This window comes from Neopelma chrysocephalum, unplaced genomic scaffold, assembly GCF_003984885.1.
Source record: "Neopelma chrysocephalum unplaced genomic scaffold, ASM398488v2 Primary Assembly neopelma1_116, whole genome shotgun sequence".
NCBI classification, from domain to species: domain Eukaryota; kingdom Metazoa; phylum Chordata; class Aves; order Passeriformes; family Pipridae; genus Neopelma; species Neopelma chrysocephalum.
Genome location: NW_020897778.1, coordinates 330625 through 349540, shown reverse-complemented (window position 1 = coordinate 349540; position 18916 = coordinate 330625). Strand labels below are relative to the sequence as shown.

Below are 18916 nucleotides of genomic sequence, written 5' to 3'. Positions count from 1 at the left end.
GCCAGGCCCCAAGCAAAACGAAAAGAAAACCAAAATCAAAAGCACGAATTACACAAGACTGAGCTAAAAATCACACTATTTGCAAAGGTTTCTAGCACGAGTGGGGAATTAGCGCAGTTGTTTTGTGGCGCCTCTTGCCCATTGCAGCTGCACACGGGCACTGGCACTGCCGGCCCTCCGCACCGTGAGTCAGGCGGCGCAGAGGCCTCGGTGCCTGTGTGGGGTCACCGCGCCAACATCCCTCTCAAATTCAAACAGCTCATCCCCACCAGGCGCCTAGTGCTGCCCGAGCCCTGCTGAGTCCTTTCCGGGGCTTCCTTCCTCCTCAGCGGCTGCGACACCATCTTCCCTCCCGCCCGAGCCAGACAGGGCTTTGACCCCGTTATCTGGGAACAAGGCTATAAAGAGGCAGGAAACGGCCTCTTGGAGCACGTAGGAAATTATCTCGAGATCAGAGATGCTTATCACGGCGGTCCGTTTTGTTCCTTACAAAAAAAAAAATTAACTAGTTAAAGACCAAAACCTCAGGGGAGGCGATGTCTGTCTCCAAACCGCCTGGGGTCAGGGTGCTGTCACCGCTCAGATCCAGGAGTGCGGAGGGGAGGAAGCAGGAGAGACCCCGGACGGAAGGGAACCGCACGGTGCCTGGGGGCACCGAGGCGAAGAGGGGAAAGCCTGGGACCGGGCGGCACCGAGGAGGGAGGATGTGCCGAGACAGGGATGGGCAGAAGATGGAGGGTCCCCCTCAGATGTCTTAAGACCAAGAGCTGGGCAGTTTTTGTGGGTGACCTGCGCCAAAGCGCGCCTGCAGCACCGAGGGAGCCCTGCCCTGTGAGGGGCTGCGGTGGGCACGGGGCCACCCCTGCCTCACTCAGCGCACGTTCGCTCACCCCGGCCGGGGGCGCGCCGGGAAGGTCTAAGTGACTCCAGCCCGGGGAACTGTGGAAGGAGGACTCTCCCTGTGCCCTGAACGCCAGGACGGGGCACCGAGTCCCCGTCCCGCCACCACCGCCCTCAGCCCGGCCCCGGGGCGGGCGCGGCCCCGCGCTGCCGCCGCCATGGCGCGTGCGCGGGGCGGTGTCTGGGAGCGCTCCCGCCGCCCGGCGCCGCCGCCATTTTGGTGCTTGGCTCGCGAGGGGAGGGAACCCGCGGGAGGACGCGGCGCCCGGCTCTTCTGCCTCCCCCGTCCCGCCCCGCGCCGGCTCCGCTCGCCGCCTGCCCGTGCCGCCCGCCGCTGTTCTTCGCCAACCCGCCTGGCCGGGCCCGCCACAGGCCTGAGAGAGGCGGGAAGGATGCCCTGCACACCCCGCCGCTGAGGGAGACTCGGGGGCCCTGAGCGCCGCGTCTGGCCAGCCCCACCCCAGCCGCTCCTCGGCCCTCCGCCTCCGGCGGCGCGGAGCTTCCTTCTCCCCTTTTCCCTGGGTTTCCTCTCTCCTGGGCTGGGCACGAGCCGCTTTCCCCCTCGCCCCCTGCCCGCGCCGCCTCCCAGGCCTCTCTGCCCAGGCCTTCCCTTCTCCGAGTCTCTTCCTCTGCCTGGGCCTTCGGGCTCCTCACCTTCCTTCCTCCCCTCCCTTCCCCTTCCCCGGCCGGAGCCATGTCCTCCGCCGCTCGTTTCGATTCGTCGGACCGCTCCAGCTGGTACGTGGGCCCGGTGTCCCGGGCGGAGGCGCAGACGCGGCTGCAGGGGCAGCGGCACGGCATGTTCCTGGTGCGGGACTCGTCCACCTGCCCGGGCGATTATGTCCTCTCGGTGTCCGAGAACTCCCGCGTTTCCCACTACATCATCAACTCCTTGCCCAACCGCCGCTTTAAGATCGGCGACCAGGAGTTCGAGCACCTGCCCGCCCTGCTGGAGTTCTACAAGATCCACTACCTGGACACCACCACCCTCATCGAGCCCGCGCCCAGGTGAGTGCCGCCCTGCCCTCGCCCCCCCCACCGCCACCTTTGCTCCAACTGGCACCAGGCGAGACCTATAAAGGTGTCATAGTCCAGCCGAGTAGCTCCGAGATCCTGACAGTGGGTATACTATGTGTACTAAGGAAACATTTTTTTCTAATACTGGGCCTTCTTAAGGCTCTGGCTCTCGCTGACCATTACGGGTTGTTCTTTCAGTCAAATCATCCACATAACGCAGCGGCCCTGTCCCTACAGTACGTGTAGATGTGTAAAGGTACTGTGTAACTCTGTACCACTGTCTATAATTGCCTTGCAAGAGGGTGTGGTCGTGCCGAAGAACGTCACCCTTTCTGTGTTACCCTGGTGGTATTGTCTTTCTGTTCCAAGGATGGTTGAGAAGCTGGTTCACCCGTCTTCTCAGGGATTGAAGTACAGCCTCGGAGCTTAATTTGTTGTCTGCCCCTGTATCCACACTGATTACAATAGAACAGGCCTTTATGTGATTAGGCTGCTTCACCCTGTTATGTCAGCATTAATACATTCTAGAACAGCATTTCCCAAACTCCTAGAGTGGCATTCCCACCCCAGAAAAATGTAAAGCATTTATTTCTCACAGTTTGGTTATGTCACTTTTCACCTATATCTGCATACTCTGAGAAATGCTGTTCTAGGAGGATGGGAAAATGTGACTTGGCTATGAGTTCCTTCTTTGTCCTGTTCCCAGCATGGGACATACCTGCAACCTGCATCAGTAAACAGCTTATCAAAAACCCTAGAACATACTCCTTATTTTTAATTAATAAAGCCTCTCTCAGTATCTTATTTCAAAGCTTTTGGGCTTCCTGGATAGAGTGAAGAGAAATAAAAACTAGAAAAGTAGTGACAAATTAAAAAGAGAAATTCAGATTGGTTCACTTCTAAATTCTGTATTTTAAAATCTTATTATGTTTTGCAGATTAGTAAGTTCTTGGGGGGGAAGAATAACTTTGAGGTTTATAATCACAATTTAACCTTGGCATAGACCAGTAGTTAATGACAATCAGTAACTTGTCAAAGGTTGACAATAGCTTGTCAAGTTGAAAAAACTCAAGTGGTCAGAAGTCTTTCTGAGAAGCTATCAGGTGATGAGCAGGATGTGACAGAAAGCACTAGCTTTAAGAACTCTTCAAGCTGCTCACAAGTTTTCTGTGTAGTGACTGTGGCTAGAAAGATGGGGAGGTGAAAAAAATATCACTTTCACCATTGCAGGAATGCTTAACTGGAGCTGCCCAGTGTTATGTGCATGCTTAAACTTGTGGACAGTTGGGAGCAAAGAAGTCTTACACTGAAGCAATCTTTATGCTTATCTCTGTTCTCTGAACCTGGATACTCTTGTACCTTTCTTGATGAAAAAACTCAATCATTTATGACCATGGCTGACTTGGCTTTCTCAAAGCATTTGAAAACTGATTTCACTTGCTCACTTGGTATTTGTTAGGAGTCCTGGGTGAAATGTTCTGTGAACATTTTAGTACCACCTTATTTTCAAGGTTTCAATTGCTTATTGTTCTTCCCAGCACAGACAGATGGGACCCAACCTGCTGTGAACTGACAGGCTTTTTTTATAAGGATCAACTAGGTGGTTTTCCTTAGCATGATTTTTGTTAAACCTCTTTTTAGAAAAATCAGTGACGTGGTTGATGGTTTGAAATTCTGTTCAAAGGAGACTTCCTGCTGCAAGAGGGAGGATGAGAGGTGGCATTTCCGTATTTCTTTTTATTTTATTTTTAGTTAATGGACTAGATTTAGAATAGGGGTGGACAGGTATATGCTTCAGAACTGTTATGCTAATTCTTATTTCTCTGGAATTTTCATTGCACTCAGATGCTTGTGCTTTTGAAAGCTGCTCATTCTTTTAATGTCATAGAGTACAACCTGAAAGGTGGTTTTAGCAGTAGAATTAAGCAGTTTGTTGTATAGAGCCATGCAGTACTTTTAGATCTCAAATATGACGACATTTCAAACTTTTAAACAGTTGAAAATAGATTGTTTTAAACTTCCTATTTGTTTTGTGTCTCTGTGACCATCATTACAGATGTTCCTGAGCTCTTCCTTATGCAGAGTGACTGCTCCCTAAAGGGTTCTCTCTCTCCCCCCTCTTTGACTGCAGCAGGGTGTCTGAAAGATTGAATATCTTTCTGTTCAGGGCTTCTGGCATATCGTGCAAAAATCATAGGGATTTGAATTCCATCGTATTTTGCAAGTAGCAGAAAAGAATTGAAGTAGGCTAATGACATGCATTCTTGCTATCATATCTTAGATAATAAGTATCTGCTGTGGCCTATATCCGTTAAGATTTCTGACAGCTGCTTTGAATAAAATGTATAACATTTAGGATGGAAATACATTGCAGGGAAAATAGTCTCATTTGATGGCCAGTACAGACAACAAAGTGACTGTATTTGACATATGATGGACATAATAATAAACAATTATGCGAATAAAGTAAAGATAATACTATGATTAACAAGGCAATGGAATATTTCTAGAAGGCTAGCTTTTTTTTCCTTACTCCTTTCTTACTAGTGGATGCAAGTGTTTCATACTGTCTTTTATGAATATGTCATACTTTTGTTCTGTTTTTCCACTATGGTGCCTCAAGTCTGGCATTCAGAGTTAGTAAAGTCTCTAGAAGTGGATGCTGTAGTCAAAATCAAACAAATCATTTGGGCGATTTCGGGTGGGGTGGGGGGGCTCTTGGAGAGATTCACTGCTACATTTTTGTGGACCTTCCACCCCAGTCATCCAAATGATTTTTATTTGTTTTCTCTCTCATGCCTGTCATAACTGAAGCTATAGATTTAACTTTACTCTGCTCAAAGGTCCTCACAACAACCCAGAACAGGAGAATGAAGATTTTGCATTATTTCTCCCTGTTCTCTACATCTGTGATAGATTTTTATTGGGTTTCTGGAGTAGCTAATTTGGATATTTAAGTAATTACTTGAGAGCACAAGTTACTCATGAAATGCCTCACAGTGCTACCAAGCCAATACTTTCATTACAAAGCTGAATAAGTAATTCTCTAATTGATGCTCCTGCTGTAAAACCGGTACTTGGCTTTGTTACTGGAAACACAAACCAGTAGCCATCACTTTTACCAAGTCTTCTTTACACTTAGGTATCCAAGTCCACCCATGGGATCTGGATCTGCCCCTGCTATGTCCACTGCAGAAGAAAATGTGGAGTATGTTCGGACTCTCTATGACTTTCCTGGCAATGATGCCGAGGATCTTCCATTTAAAAAGGGTGAGATACTGGTAATTGTGGAGAAGCCAGAAGAACAGTGGTGGAGCGCCAGAAACAAGGATGGTCGGATTGGGATGATTCCTGTTCCTTATGTAGAAAAGCTAGTCAGATCTTCCATTGGGAAGCATGGAAACAGGAATTCCAACAGTTATGGTATTCCAGAACCTGCCCACGCTTATGCTCAGCCTCAAACTGCAAGTCCCCTTCCCTCAGTATCCAGTACACCCGGAGCAGTGATCAATCCTCTGCCATCAACACAGAACGGACCAGTCTATGCCAAAGCTATCCAAAAGAGAGTACCCTGTGCTTATGACAAGACTGCACTGGCATTAGAGGTAAGTTTTTCCTCTCAAGTCTTAAGGTTTTCAGTTGCCTTGTAAAAGAAGAAACTAAAAATTGTCAGGGGTGAAGCCGTTGTGGCCGAGTTTGTATGGAATCTGCTGAGTTATGTCGAGGGACTGACAAGTTAGGTCACAGTCTGAAGAAACATCTACAAAAATTGCTTCATCTATACCACTTCCTTCGAGAAAAGTGACCAAGTCAGTAGCTTCAGGACCTGTATTTTCCCTCCCTTGCTTGTTCAACAGTTCAAATGTTACAAGGGTAGTGGAGTGTACACATGCTGCTGTGGAAGTAAGTGCTAGTCAGAGGATGACTTTGCTTCTCCACCTGATCTTGGAGAAGGAAAGAGATGTTTCATTAATCACTGCAGTGTTCCAGATTGAGAACTGGCATCCTTCAGAGAAAGGTAAGGATTGCTGATACAGCTGAGGATCAGAAAGACTATGTGTGAGATGCACTTGGTCTCATACTAAGAGCTGAAATCTGAGCAGAATATACAAGAAATACTTCAGTCCCTTTTACTTTTGAAAAAGCAGAATTTGAGACACCTTAAGACCTAAACTAGGGACGAGGAGGTCAGATGAAGGAGTGTAGTGTAACCTCTAAAGTTGTGCTGGAAGTTCCTGTGCTTGCCAAAGCATTTTTTATTTTATTTTTATTAGGGATATCTTTAAGATTTTAAAGCTTTAGTCTGTAAATAGTAAAGAATACGTGTTACAGTGTTAGTTTAACTGAAGTAAATGATGGATTGGAATACGTTTTGTAAAGCTATATCCAAAACATTGAGACTGTTACTTTTACATTTAGATTATTAACCCATAGTTAAAAAGTATCCCCTCTGGAAAAAATGCTGGTGTCCAAGGCTAAATCTGAGTGTGTTGCAATACCTTCAATGAACAAATGCAAGGAAACAAGCATAGGAAGCAACAACATTTTAGCAAGTAAAATAGTGGTTTTAAAAATACTTTTGAACTTTTCCTGTTGCTTTTTCTCAGTCACTTTGCAAATTAAAGCTGTTACCTATGGTTGATACTTTGGACTGAAATTTGAAAGGTTATATTTGTGACTTCCAGTTATTCACAATACTCACCCTAAGTGTTTTTTCCTCCTGCATTTGTAAGACTTCTACAGGTGATTACTCTTATGGGGTTAAAAGTTAAATATATATAACTGGGTTTTCTTTGTGTCTTATGAAATCTAGCAGCTTGTTGTTTGTGAACAGTGTGTGAAAATTATCATAGAACAAAGTGTAAATTCGCTGCCAGTTGCACTGTACAGAAGATTCCTGCCAAAACTACTTATGCTTCTGAAAGCAAAGCAAGGCAAGCGATTGATTTGGTTATGTTATCAATGTGTCATGGAATTACTTCAGGGAACTTGCATTGCTCCAGGGTGGCAGAGCCACTTGGAAAGTTGTCCCCAAATAGACCTTTCTGACTTGCTCTTTAGGTGAACTAGTTAATCCTGTCAATTTAGCCACTCTAGGATACCAGTAGGATTAATTCTCTGACCAACACATAGGTTTGACTTGTTTTGAACCTTCAAATTGCTGAAGTTTTGTTTGAGAGATTCTTCTCATCCAATAATTACTTATTGCCTCATGCCTTTTTGTCTTCCCATGCAGTCTGGGTTTTTTTGCAAGTGCACCTTATCCACACTGTGGCTTCTCAAGAGCTTCAGAAGCAGAATTCTTGGAACTGATCCATATTTTCATTGAAATCAGTGATTACAGCTTCTCCCTACCTATCCATGCATAGGGAACTTTTTTGTCACACGGACTATTCTTAAAGAAAAGCACATTCATCTTTTCATGATCTTCCTTCAGGTTGCCAAACACCTGCAGGGCTGTGATGATATATTTAATCTCAGCCTTGTCAGGGCTCTACACATCACTAAATAATCTAAACCATTTGAAGCTTCTGTTTTGTAAGACCACTGAAAGTAGCTTGTGTTAGACAAAGAACAGGTTATGGGAATGTCCTGGGGAAGAAAGTTCATGGTGTTCTTTCATAAGAATAGTATTTGACATACTCTACCTTAGTATAAGTGTACTCTAAATGGAAGCCCAGCTTGTACAGGTAGCACACCTTGTTAGTATAATTACATGGTTCCTGATTGTGCAATCTCATTTAAACTGACAAAACAATATGGGAGCAAAATATCTGTTTGCTGGCTCTAGCCCTGTGTGGTCAGCACACAGACAGTACTTAAAAGGAAGAGAATACCATCTGGAGTAAATAAAGCTATTGCATAGTAATGCTTGACTTCCTTTTAAGTGGAGGGATGTCATTCTCCTGGGTTCAGCTTGAAAATGGGACAAGCTCCCTGCTTGCAGGTCCAATTTTTCTATTGTACACTATTGCTTACATAAGCTGACAGAATTTCTCTTCAAGAAAAGGTAAAAATTCATAGCCAGCCTGTTATAGAGAAGTTTGTTTTGTAAGCAAAGTATACTATTTTTATTTATTTATTTAAATTTCTCACATGAAAAATGTAAAGTGACTGTTCTACAGAAAATCTGTAGATAACAAGGGAGTGTTCAGCTTTTAAATTGTATTTAAAGTGTGACAGTTTAAGAGCAACTACAATGTTGTTTCTGTAGGATACTAGGTACTAGGGCATTTATTACTGCTGGGCTACATTTATTTAGCATTCATATAGAATCACAGAATGGTTTGGGTTGGAAGGGACCTTAAAGATCATCTTGTTCCAACCCCCTGCCATGGGCAGGGACACCTTCCATTAGACCAGGTTGCTCCAAGCTCTGTCCAGCTTGGCCTTGAACACGTCCAGAGATGGGGAGTTAACAACCTCTCTGGGTAACACTATTGGTATTATTGAAGTGACTAATGTCTGTGTTGACTAGATCCTACTGCATTATATACTCTACTTTTATTCTCTAAAATAAAAAATTAAATTATAATCTGTTTATATGCTAAAATGGTGGTTTCAAGTATAGCTACTATCTCAAAGCTTACAGCTGGTGGTACATACTTTAGGCATCTATCTGCACTAGGGAACAATTAAAGCCTCTGATAAATTACATGAATTTCTAAGATTTATGTATGCTCTTGTCAGTTGAGTTAGTTACCTTGGCAGTTCAGATTTAATGCTTTTAATTAAATGAAGTCCATAGTTTCTCACTACAACTAACTTTATTACTAATATATGTAGAATTTTCATGGATACTGCATTAAAAAAAAAACAAAAGAACAACCAAAAACCAGACCACCAAACAACCAAACCACAAAATAAAAATAAAAGAACTCCAACCACACAACTGAAAAGCACAACAGCCAATGACCCAGATCTGTTTCTTTACTTGGGTGCTTTAAGCCAAGAAGCTGTTTCCTTCCTTTCTGGTGCTGTAGAGGAAGGGATATGAAGGACAGGGATAGTGTCCTGTGTTTACTGGGACTAGAACTCTGCCTTATGGGGTTATGTACTGCTGTTCTTCAGTCCTGCTTTGCTGTGGAAAACTAGGAGGGCAATCTTATGTTCAAAGGTCATATCATATGGGAATAGCAGTTGAAGAAGGTGATGAATTTTGTAAGAGCAGAAGCTCTGCCACTGTCACTGTGATACAGAGCAGCAAAGTCTACCTGGAAGTTTCCCAGCATTTAATAACTAGTAGCAGTCCTATAGCCAGCCTGTTAGTAATAATATGCTAACAAAGCTTTTTTCTAAACTGACAAGCTCAAACCAGGACATGAACAACAAATTCCAAATTCACTTGTAAAATGGAACAAAATGGCAAAAGGGACCAGAAAATGGGAGATCAGCAGCAGCCACTAGATTTATACCTGTCACATGTTTAAAGAATGGTTCTTAAATAAATTGCAAGAGCTCTAATAAGTGTCATAGACAATTTTGAAGACAGGAACAGTCCTAGAGTTCATCTCCAGACTTAACATGACAGTGTTTTGGAATCAGAGATTTTTTTAAACAAGAGTTGCACTATATTTTTATAGCAAAGTTTTATATTAATGATAGGTTTTTGTAGCCCTGTGCCAGCATTATACTGTTAAGAGTTTATCTTTTCATGATGTATCGATCATATACATGTGTGTTTGCTATACAAAGTTAACCTGTCACCGTTTATAATTATATAACTGACTTACAATATTTCTCTTGAGCTTGTTACAATTAGGTTACAGTTAACTTTTTCCCTCTTCAAAGGAAAGTTGAGAGAAGTAGGCCAAAATGTGCTAGTAGGAGAACTTTCTTAATTAGGAAATTAGGCTACTTCTTTAAGTAGACAACAAGCATTGTGTTTTTCTCTAGCCAAGAAAACTGAGTATTGCTGTATTAAAGATTAAAATGCATCTAACCCACAAGGTCTGGATTTTAAGCAAAATATTGAGCCTGTACTTCTGAAGGGTTGATTGGGGAACTTTAGTTGTTTTAACTATTGAATTGAAAGTGAGCTCTCCAAATTCTGTACAATCATGACAGGTGGCTTAATCTAAGGGAGACAAGCTGCTATCATTTAATGAAAAGCAGCACTTTTCCAGTGCTGCAACCCCTACTCTGACTGTTTTCCTAGCTCTAGGTGAAATGCAAAGTTCCTTTGTTTTACTCTGTTCCTAGGTGAGGCCAGATTAATAGCATCTAGGACTTCCACATTTCTGTGCTGTCCTTTGGCCTCTTTTCATGTCTCAAGAATAGAAGGTCTTTCCTCTGAACCATTTGATTCTCTGGTTTGGGCATCAGCTATTTTCTTCTGGCACAGAACATCAGAAGTGAAGGAAGATTAAGCTGTGCTTTCAGCCTGTTGGTTTCTTGGATCTTCCGATGCATAAAGCACCAGTGCCTTCAGTGTCTCTTTGTCCTGTTTGCAGAGTGGCTGGATTCTGCCTCTTTTGTGTAGCTTCATACCTTTTAGGGACAATGGGATTTCAGGTAGTTTCTCAGTGTCTCTTGTTTGTTCTTCTCTGTTGGTTTTGGTACTAACTTTAGTGTTAACAAAGAAGGTGAGGTGTGACGCTAATTAGTATAATGACTGAGATTCATCACCCCATAGATTCCAGTGTTTTCTGTAGTATTGACCCAGCGGGCTCAAAGAATGATTTAGAGTTTTAATGCATTTTTATCTCCTTGAACTTACGTTACAGAACTCTATGAGCCATAGAACTGTTAACATACAATTGTTGGAATATCTGTAAAATTCATTGAATTGGTTGACTGTGTCACTAAAATGGCATTTTGTAGAGTATGAATCAGCTACAAATGGGAAACAGGTATGGAAGAGTCTGGAGTGAATGAAGTAACCTTTCTGACTGGCATGTTCCACAGCTCGTGTTTCCCCAGGGCTTTGAATTCATGCTCTAACAAGGACATAATGAAAGATGCTATCTAAAATACGTTCTGATTTTATCATTTGGGTGTAACCAAAGGCTGCATTTCAGAAGAATTACTCATTTCAGCAGTGATGCTTCCATCCAGTGATGCTTGTGTGCTTTACAACTGGATTAACCTGAGAGATGCTGAGTCTACGGAAGCGTTATCCTCATTTATAGATAAGGGCCATGAGCTGTCCAGAGTCATACAGGAAGTTTGTGGCAGAGATGAGAATAGAACCAGGTCTCCTGACTCTGTCCTGTGCCTAATCATAAGACAATCCCTCTGACTGCCTTAGAACACTCTCTGCAAAAAGTAGTGTGTTAAATAATTTTAGTGGGAGATTGCACCCCAATATTATAGATGCTTTATTAAGCACTTACCAAATACTGCTTTTACTTAATATTTTGGGGGAAAATACATAGAGGGATTACTTGACCAAATTCTTCTCAACGTTGCCAAAATGAAGGTCTTTAACATAAGATCCATAAGTTACTCTATCATGAAATCAAGGTTCCTGCTCCAAAAATCTCACTTCAGCATGCTGTTTCATCTAGCCTTCTCAGGGAAACTGCATTTTTGAGATAATATCACACAAGATGATATTCAGAAGCTTTCATTAAAAAAAAAAATCAAAAATAATATAAAGTTATTGCAAACTAATATAGTATTCCAGTGGTTCTTGGCATATAGGAGTATTTTTTGAGTAGCTTTTGTCAGCCAGCTCTTTAGTGGCAGATGCTGATGTATAAATACATATATATATGTGTGTATATATATATAGCTTTGCCTACCCAACAGCGTAAAGGACATTTTACATCCCTAATCTACATGGCAGTTTGTTGCAATGCAATAAGAGACATATTGTAAATATTTTTTTCACTCAGCTGAAGTAAGGCTCCCAAACCTATTCATGCTGTGAAATCATTCAGAGCCAAATTTTCTAGAGCTTCAAAATGAATAATGAATTGAACTCTACAGCACATGAACAGAATTACATTGTCAGATTCCCAGAAAATGCAGGTCCATGTTTTTGATCCACTATACTAGAGATTATTTTTAATATTAAAGGGTTTGAGGGTGGATTGGGTTTATGGTCTGCTGTAAATGCAATTTCCTGTTAGCTTTTAACTGGTGTGAAGTTGGCTGCATCTTCTTCAATTTGGTCTAAAACTTGGAACTTAGATCTGTCTTCAAGGGTTATTTAAATGTAGCGATGTAACACTGAGTATTTATAGATATTATCAGCCTTTTCCTAAAGAGACATTCAGTGGGTTCCTGTTTAGGTCATCTTGTTACTATTTAAAGCTTTCTTTAGCCTTTCTATTTGGTGAGAAGTCTGACAAATCATGCTTTTTAGCAAATGCACAATTAAAGCAAGCTGCAGCAGGCCCTGCAGAGATGAAAACCGGTCAGGTTAATGCTGTGTGTACGTGCTGACTATCATGGGTAGTGTTCAGCTACTTCATCCTATATATGCTGGCTTCATGTTTGAGTTTAGGAACAGCATAAATAAAAATGTCCATTTAAAAAAGTAATGTAGTCTCAGTTATATCCTAAGAACTCATGGGAGTTCAGAGAGTTTTCTCCTCTCTCAGAAGTGCAAGATTACAATGGTTCCAAGTGATAGTCTCAGATTTGGGGGGGTAGACAGGACACAAACAACCCAAATAGTGGAAAAAAAAATAGAGAAGGCAGAGCAGCACATTTTGCTTAAATGTCTAGCTTTATTCTAACATGCAACATAAAGCCTAAATCTCTAGAAGTAGTTCCAAAGTTGGACAAACTATATTGTAAGAGATGTAACACTGAGTGACTGACTGGCAAGGAGTTTTTTGTAGTATCTTAAATTTCACTTGAGGATTCTTGCTCCTGAGTGATCTTCAAAAAATATCTATTGGAGTAATGGTAACCGGTTTAAAGGGCTTCAAATCATCTAGGGACATGCACACTGTTTTATAAACTAGTGGGTTTTAGTTTAACATAAAGTACATAGGTCTTACCTGAAAGATTTTAGTTTAAGGACCTTGGCCAAGGGCCTATCTGCATCTATTCTGAATTTTAATACTATTTAGATAGTGTAGACAAATGGTTATACATACTGTATCGAAATTAAAGTCTATTTTTTTCCTTAAATAAGAAGATTAAAGCTAGTTTCCTTTGAATTTCATAGCAGTAGTTTGGTAACTGAGACTCAGCTAAAAAGAGCTTGAACCTAGTTTGGGAAAGAAACTTATGAACTGTTGGCCCTTGGTCATAGGCTGGTTCTACTTTTTGTGAAATTAGTTCTTAGCTGATAATGTCAGTTTTCTAATATTTACTATCGTTACCACATAGAGTCAATTAAGTAAACAGGAAGGGAGGGGGAAAGTTAGAGAGCTGCTGCAAGAGACCACGTGTTCAGCTGTCCTGAAGCATCTGAGAATGAGCATTTAGCTCATCTTAAATGCTGCTTGTCAGATGGGATATTTTGCTTTCTAAATTGGCCTAATCCAAATTAAATACAGGTATTGAACAATAAGAGTATAACATCATCATGTAGGCCGATGTTCCTTGCTCAATCATAGTTTAGGCTTCTCTCATCTTTCACTGCCAGACAGGAAGAGACAGTTATGGTAGGAAAGACTTGACATGTCATCATTCCTGTGTCAAATCCTTCGGCAGGAAGTAGAGGTGAAAACAACAAATAAAGCTAGAATCTTTATATCTAATACTAAAACAGAGAGGTTTGAGATTGCTTTTGCCTGCTTTAGAACTGTACCATTATTTTAGAAACTACAGAAGGTTCTCAGACTATGTTAATCAGAACTAAAACTTCAGGTAGTGGTTTCCTTTGCCTTAGGAATCTTTCTTTGAAAAACTAAATTTCCTGCTAAAACCAGTACAAGTACTGTGCTCTTTTGAATGGATGTTGAGTCTCATCACTGATGGAAGCTTTAGTGATGTTAATTTGCATCTAAGCTAAAGATACTGTTGCATAAAGCTGCAAGGCTTTCTATAGGAAAAGGTGTAGTTTTGTAATTTGTCTTTCTATTGGTAAATCTACATTTGGAGTATATGTAAATATACATATATTCTGGGAAATACACAGACAACATTATCGTGTTTAGCAGCAAAATACTGGTAGTTAAGTGAAAGTGACTTTTCGATTGAACCTTATGCCAAGAAGAGGGTGAGGTTTCTTTCCCTGTAATGGGCTTGTATTTGTTATTCCTCTTCATTTGATTTGCATCAGAGGTGTGATAACTTCTCTTTTTTTTCTAATCCCACAGGTTGGAGATATTGTGAAGGTTACAAGGATGAATATAAATGGTCAGTGGGAAGGAGAAGTCAACGGTCGAAAAGGGCTGTTCCCCTTCACACACGTGAAAATATTTGACCCTCAAAACCCAGATGAGAACGAATGACTCCCTCAGCCCAATTTACACTGCTGCTTCATTTTCCTGGCTATCATTAGCATTGTTTGAGGTGGGATGATGACTTAATGGCACATTGCTAGCATTGCCCATTTTCCAGCTTGCTGCAGTTTGACGGTTCTTTTAATATACATTTGGAGTACATACAACTGAAGTCACTGCCTGACCTTCATACCGTAGTTGCATCATCCAGAGTTTTAGTTTCACTTTTAAAACTATTGGGCCTTAAGCTGGAGAAGACTGAACCGTAATATTAGCAGAGAGGTATGAGAAGAAAACCTTTCCTCTTGAGACTTCCATGGACTTTTTCTAGTTTGCTCAGTAGGAAGAGCCCTAATCTTAGATCAAACATGCAACTCGTGTATTACTGTCCAACAAAAAGCAACAACAAAAATGCAATTTTAGGACTGAAGAAGATTTAGTTTTAAAATTACCTTCCTAAGGTAGTACATTTAAAATGATGGTCTCTTCAAAGGACAATAATTGGAGCTTATGTATTCTAAGCAGTTGTATTAGACACTGCTCCTTTCTGTTAACTCTTAAGCTTGTTGTTGACCTTCTTGAAACAGTGTGTGTTAAATGCAAATAACCATTGATTGAGCTGCATTGAAGCTGAGGCATTTATTTATAAGGAAACTTAGGAGGGTTTGATACTTGTAACCTGGTTTTGACATATTTAATGACTTTCTATGATTTTTGCAAGCACTAACTGTAGAAAGTGAGCTTTAAGGGGAAAACACTTTGGCCTGGTCTATATACAGCTCTTCTGCAGTGTTGAAAGTGTAGTTTTACTAGTATAGAAGTGCTCATCTATTACTTGATAGACAGATCAGATTGCCATGGTGTGGAGAGGTAGGAGAGGAGCAGGACAGAAGAACTTGCTAAATAACTGATAAAATCCTCTTACTTCAACAATTAAACACCTTTTATATTCATTTCTCTGTAGGCTCCCTGCTCTCTCCAAAGTTTCCTAACTATGCCAGCCCCAGCTCATTGAAAGCTCCTTTTCAAACACAGTACCTTTTTTTCCAGGGTGTCTCTGTGTTGCTGTGCTTCTCTTCCAGGGCTGCTTTCATCTTCTTTTGTTCTTCTCTCTTCTTCCTTGCTTGTACCCCAAGTCCTCTGCATGTTATCATGGGTTTCTTTTACTCTTCCAAATGAGTTGGCTCTGGTTTATATATGCCCCAGGTCCCTCCCCCTCCCAGCATCCTCTAGAAAATGGTTAATTGGAGTCAGCTGCCTGGGTTCCCCATGTGATAAGTCAGTGTTCAGGCTGGAGGAGGCCACAAAGGTGTCTGTTATCAGTACAACTTCTTCCCTATTTCTGTACCTAAGCTATCCTGCTGTAATTGTACCTACAGCAGGGAGCACATGGCTGCAGGAAGTGCAGTCCATGCCAGGCAGGTGCTCATCCTGAGCCTGGGTGCAGGATATCAAAGCGTAGGTGCAGTGGAATCCTGTGCCACCTTCTTCAAATGTGTGTTGTAGGTGAACTGGAATGCTCTTTTTAAAATGATGGAATGCTGAATTAACAGAATACATGTGTGCAGAGACTACAACCAGAAAACCTCCCTTTTCAGACAACCTGGTTAAAGCAAATGTCCAGTGTGGAAGCTACAGGAAAGCAGCAGCCTCCGTTTTTCAACTTTTGAAGGCTGTCAGTTGTAGCAAAATGAGAAACGTCAAACACCTGCTTATAAATGTCAAATGATATAAACATTGTCTTAAGCTCCAGCACATTTTCTTGTTGATTTGTGTTACTTGATCCTAATAAAAGCATGTTGTTCTTAGTTCACATGGAAGTGCCATGAGATCCTAAGCTGGAAGGCATTGAACTGCAAAAATGGCATTTGCAACAAGACATTCAAAGTGCCGGGTTTTAAAGAAGTCTCTCCGTTCATCTATTAGCTGTTTTCTGTAGTATTGATCGAGTGGCTGACAGTCTAGAAGTTCTTGTAGAGCATTTTACTACCAAATTAACTGTGAAGTAGAGTAGCATTGACTGAATTGTTTGGTGCTGTAATTCTTGACAATAGGCATTGACATTTTGTCTTGCAAAGAAAAGCTATGCAGCTCTTAACTAAGAAGGTCATGCTTTTCCTGTGCCCCGACGATACCCACACGTTTACTACACAGATTGTACTACTGAAAGTCATCTTTTGAATACAGAAACTGCACTAAACTCAGTCTGCTGCAGAGAAATCTTATTTCAGGCCTGACCTAGTTACAGGCAGCTCTTCAGAAGACTGATGGTTGAATTCTTCCTTTGCGTGGTAAATAAATACTGTGAGATTTGAGATCTTGAACACAGCTTTTAACCTGATTTTTTTTTTTCACTGAAATAAATGTCTCGACTCATCCCCTCCTTGAATAAGGTGTACACTTTGAACACAGATGTTGGTTTAGGTTTAATTATGTTCTGCAGAAAAGCAAAACATTTTCCTTCAAAACTATGCAAAATTTGTGTGTAGTGGCATCTGATGCAAAGACAAGAATTCTTAAATTTCTGTTAACCTGGTTTTGGGCCACAAATGAACAGTGTTTCTCCAAGTAGCAGTGGTGTGGTTCAGGTATGTAAAATGTGGTTTCAATGTAGCATACTGACCAGCCTAAGCTGATTGTAACCTTGCTTCAAAATGTGTCTTGGCTATTTTACTATGAGACAAGTATTTTCATATAAAGACTGCATTTGATCAGTGTGTGTTTCTCTGTGAAGGACTCTGGATTCTCAATCGCTTGTCGCTTGCTTACACGTGTGCTGTCTGTTGCTTTATGAAACCTCTTAAATTGGAGTGATAACCTATCAGTGTAAATGTTCTTGGGCGTGTAAGGTAACCTTAATATGAAGCATGAGAGCCTACAAGTGATGGCTTCAATCTATGCACCATTAAAGTTGTTCTTGCTTTGGAACTAGGAGCTGGTGTAATGACCTGGTGCCACAGTAGGCTTAGTGCTTGGCTTCCTCCTGCTGTGTACATGTGTATATAGACGTTGAAGCCTCTGACCAGTCTGAAAGTTTAAATGAAGACTGTTTTAATCAGTGTCCATCACTGGATAAGCGCTAATTTAATTCATGATTGTTTACAAATTGGGAAAGAATAAACAAAAGGGAATATCCTGTTTGGGTTGAGGCTCTGAAGAGCCTGAGCATTATTTTTGTAAAGGGAAAAACAGCATTCTTTGTGCCATTTCATGTGCCTGTAAATGAATTTTTATATTGTATTAACATCCTGGAAATGAGTGGGCTGCCTTTGTTTTCTAGTCCAGTTTTCAAGCATTTTCCTCAATTACCTGCTTTTGAAAGTGAGACCTGCCTAAAAGACTGCCTTTTGGGACCAGTGAAAGCGTTCCTGTATAGTTGTCATTTTCTGTTTATTTGTGTTTAAGTGTGTTTTGGGTCAAGGATACAATTATTGCAGTGGGAAAGGTGGCCTTGTATTTGAGACAGTCTTCACTGTGTAAACTTTTAAACACAATATGTAATTTAAAGACCATGATCTTCAGGCAATAATATTAAGTGTAAGCTTTTAAAATTTATTTTGGGGATCATAGCTTGTTTTATTTTTTGTGCTATGAAATTAACAGTATTAAATGAATTATATTCTTAGAATATATGGAGTGTCTTTTCTTAAGATTAGTGCCTTTTTAATTTCTTACTCCACTTAAATCATAGAACTGGTCCCAACATCAAGCCACTGTGTTTTTTTCCCCAGTGCCCTGTTTGTACAGTCTAAATAAAACTCGCCTCAACTTACAGTATTATTTGTTGTCTTTAGTCTTAAAACCTTGACAATAACAGCAGAGTATGTAAGCCCTTACTCTGTCATTATGATGCCCTGTTTTGTGGGTGAACAGAGTGCCAACTGAAGTTTTCCAGAATCAAAGGAAGAATTAAGCAGGAGAAAACACTGTTGCCAGGCTGAATGATACTTCCCTGTTTCATCCTCGTGCCTCTCTCAGACTATTCTGCTGGGCTCTGGAGGTTCACCTGAAAAAGATGCATCTCTGGTTATCCAGATTATCACTGTCTCCTCCACCCTCACGCCCGACACGTCACTGATCTTCCTCCACTGTATGTAACGCTGCTCTTTGGCCAAGGCTTTTAAGGGTCTGGAAATCATGACCTTTGTTTACTGTGATACCCTTGACTGTGCTTGTAAGAGTGACTGATTTATGCAAATGGTTTGAATTTAGCTTATTATTGATTGAGTAAATAAGGTGTAACCTGTGCAGGTGCAGGAGAGGGGAGTGACTGGCATCCTGGCCCCTGCTGAGAGGTGCCGGTGTAACACATCAGAAACGTCTCCTTTTGGAAGTGAGAACCCGGATCCTGGTCGTCTTTTGCCTTTTTAGTCAATCCAGATCAAGAGTAGCACTAAGTAAACTTAAGGCTTTTCAGTTAAATCATTAACAAGGTGTTGATACTTGAGATGATCCTGTATAGGAGGAAAACTTAAGAGGAACATCAGACACTCAACTGCTGCAAAAGAGAAGCCTACAAAGCTTGCATTGGCTCCCTGAACTCTGTAGGTATGGTGACAGCCTTGTGTTTGTCTTCTCTGGAGTACAGATTTCCATGTGATGTTAATAAACATTCATAGCCAACTCTGCATAGTGTCTTATCATCAAAT

The 18916-nt window shown here is 41.4% G+C and overlaps 1 protein-coding gene across 1 annotated transcript; it reads left to right on the top strand.

Moving 5' to 3' along the window:
- Positions 1 to 1125: 1125 nt before the first annotated feature.
- On the top strand, positions 1126 to 18895 carry CRKL (CRK like proto-oncogene, adaptor protein). Its single transcript, XM_027696748.1, has 3 exons — positions 1126 to 1908; positions 5060 to 5522; positions 14142 to 18895. Exons 1-3 carry the CDS (start codon positions 1595 to 1597, stop codon positions 14274 to 14276), a joined length of 912 nt encoding a protein of 303 aa, XP_027552549.1. The 5' UTR covers positions 1126 to 1594; the 3' UTR covers positions 14277 to 18895.
- Positions 18896 to 18916: the final 21 nt, after the last annotated feature.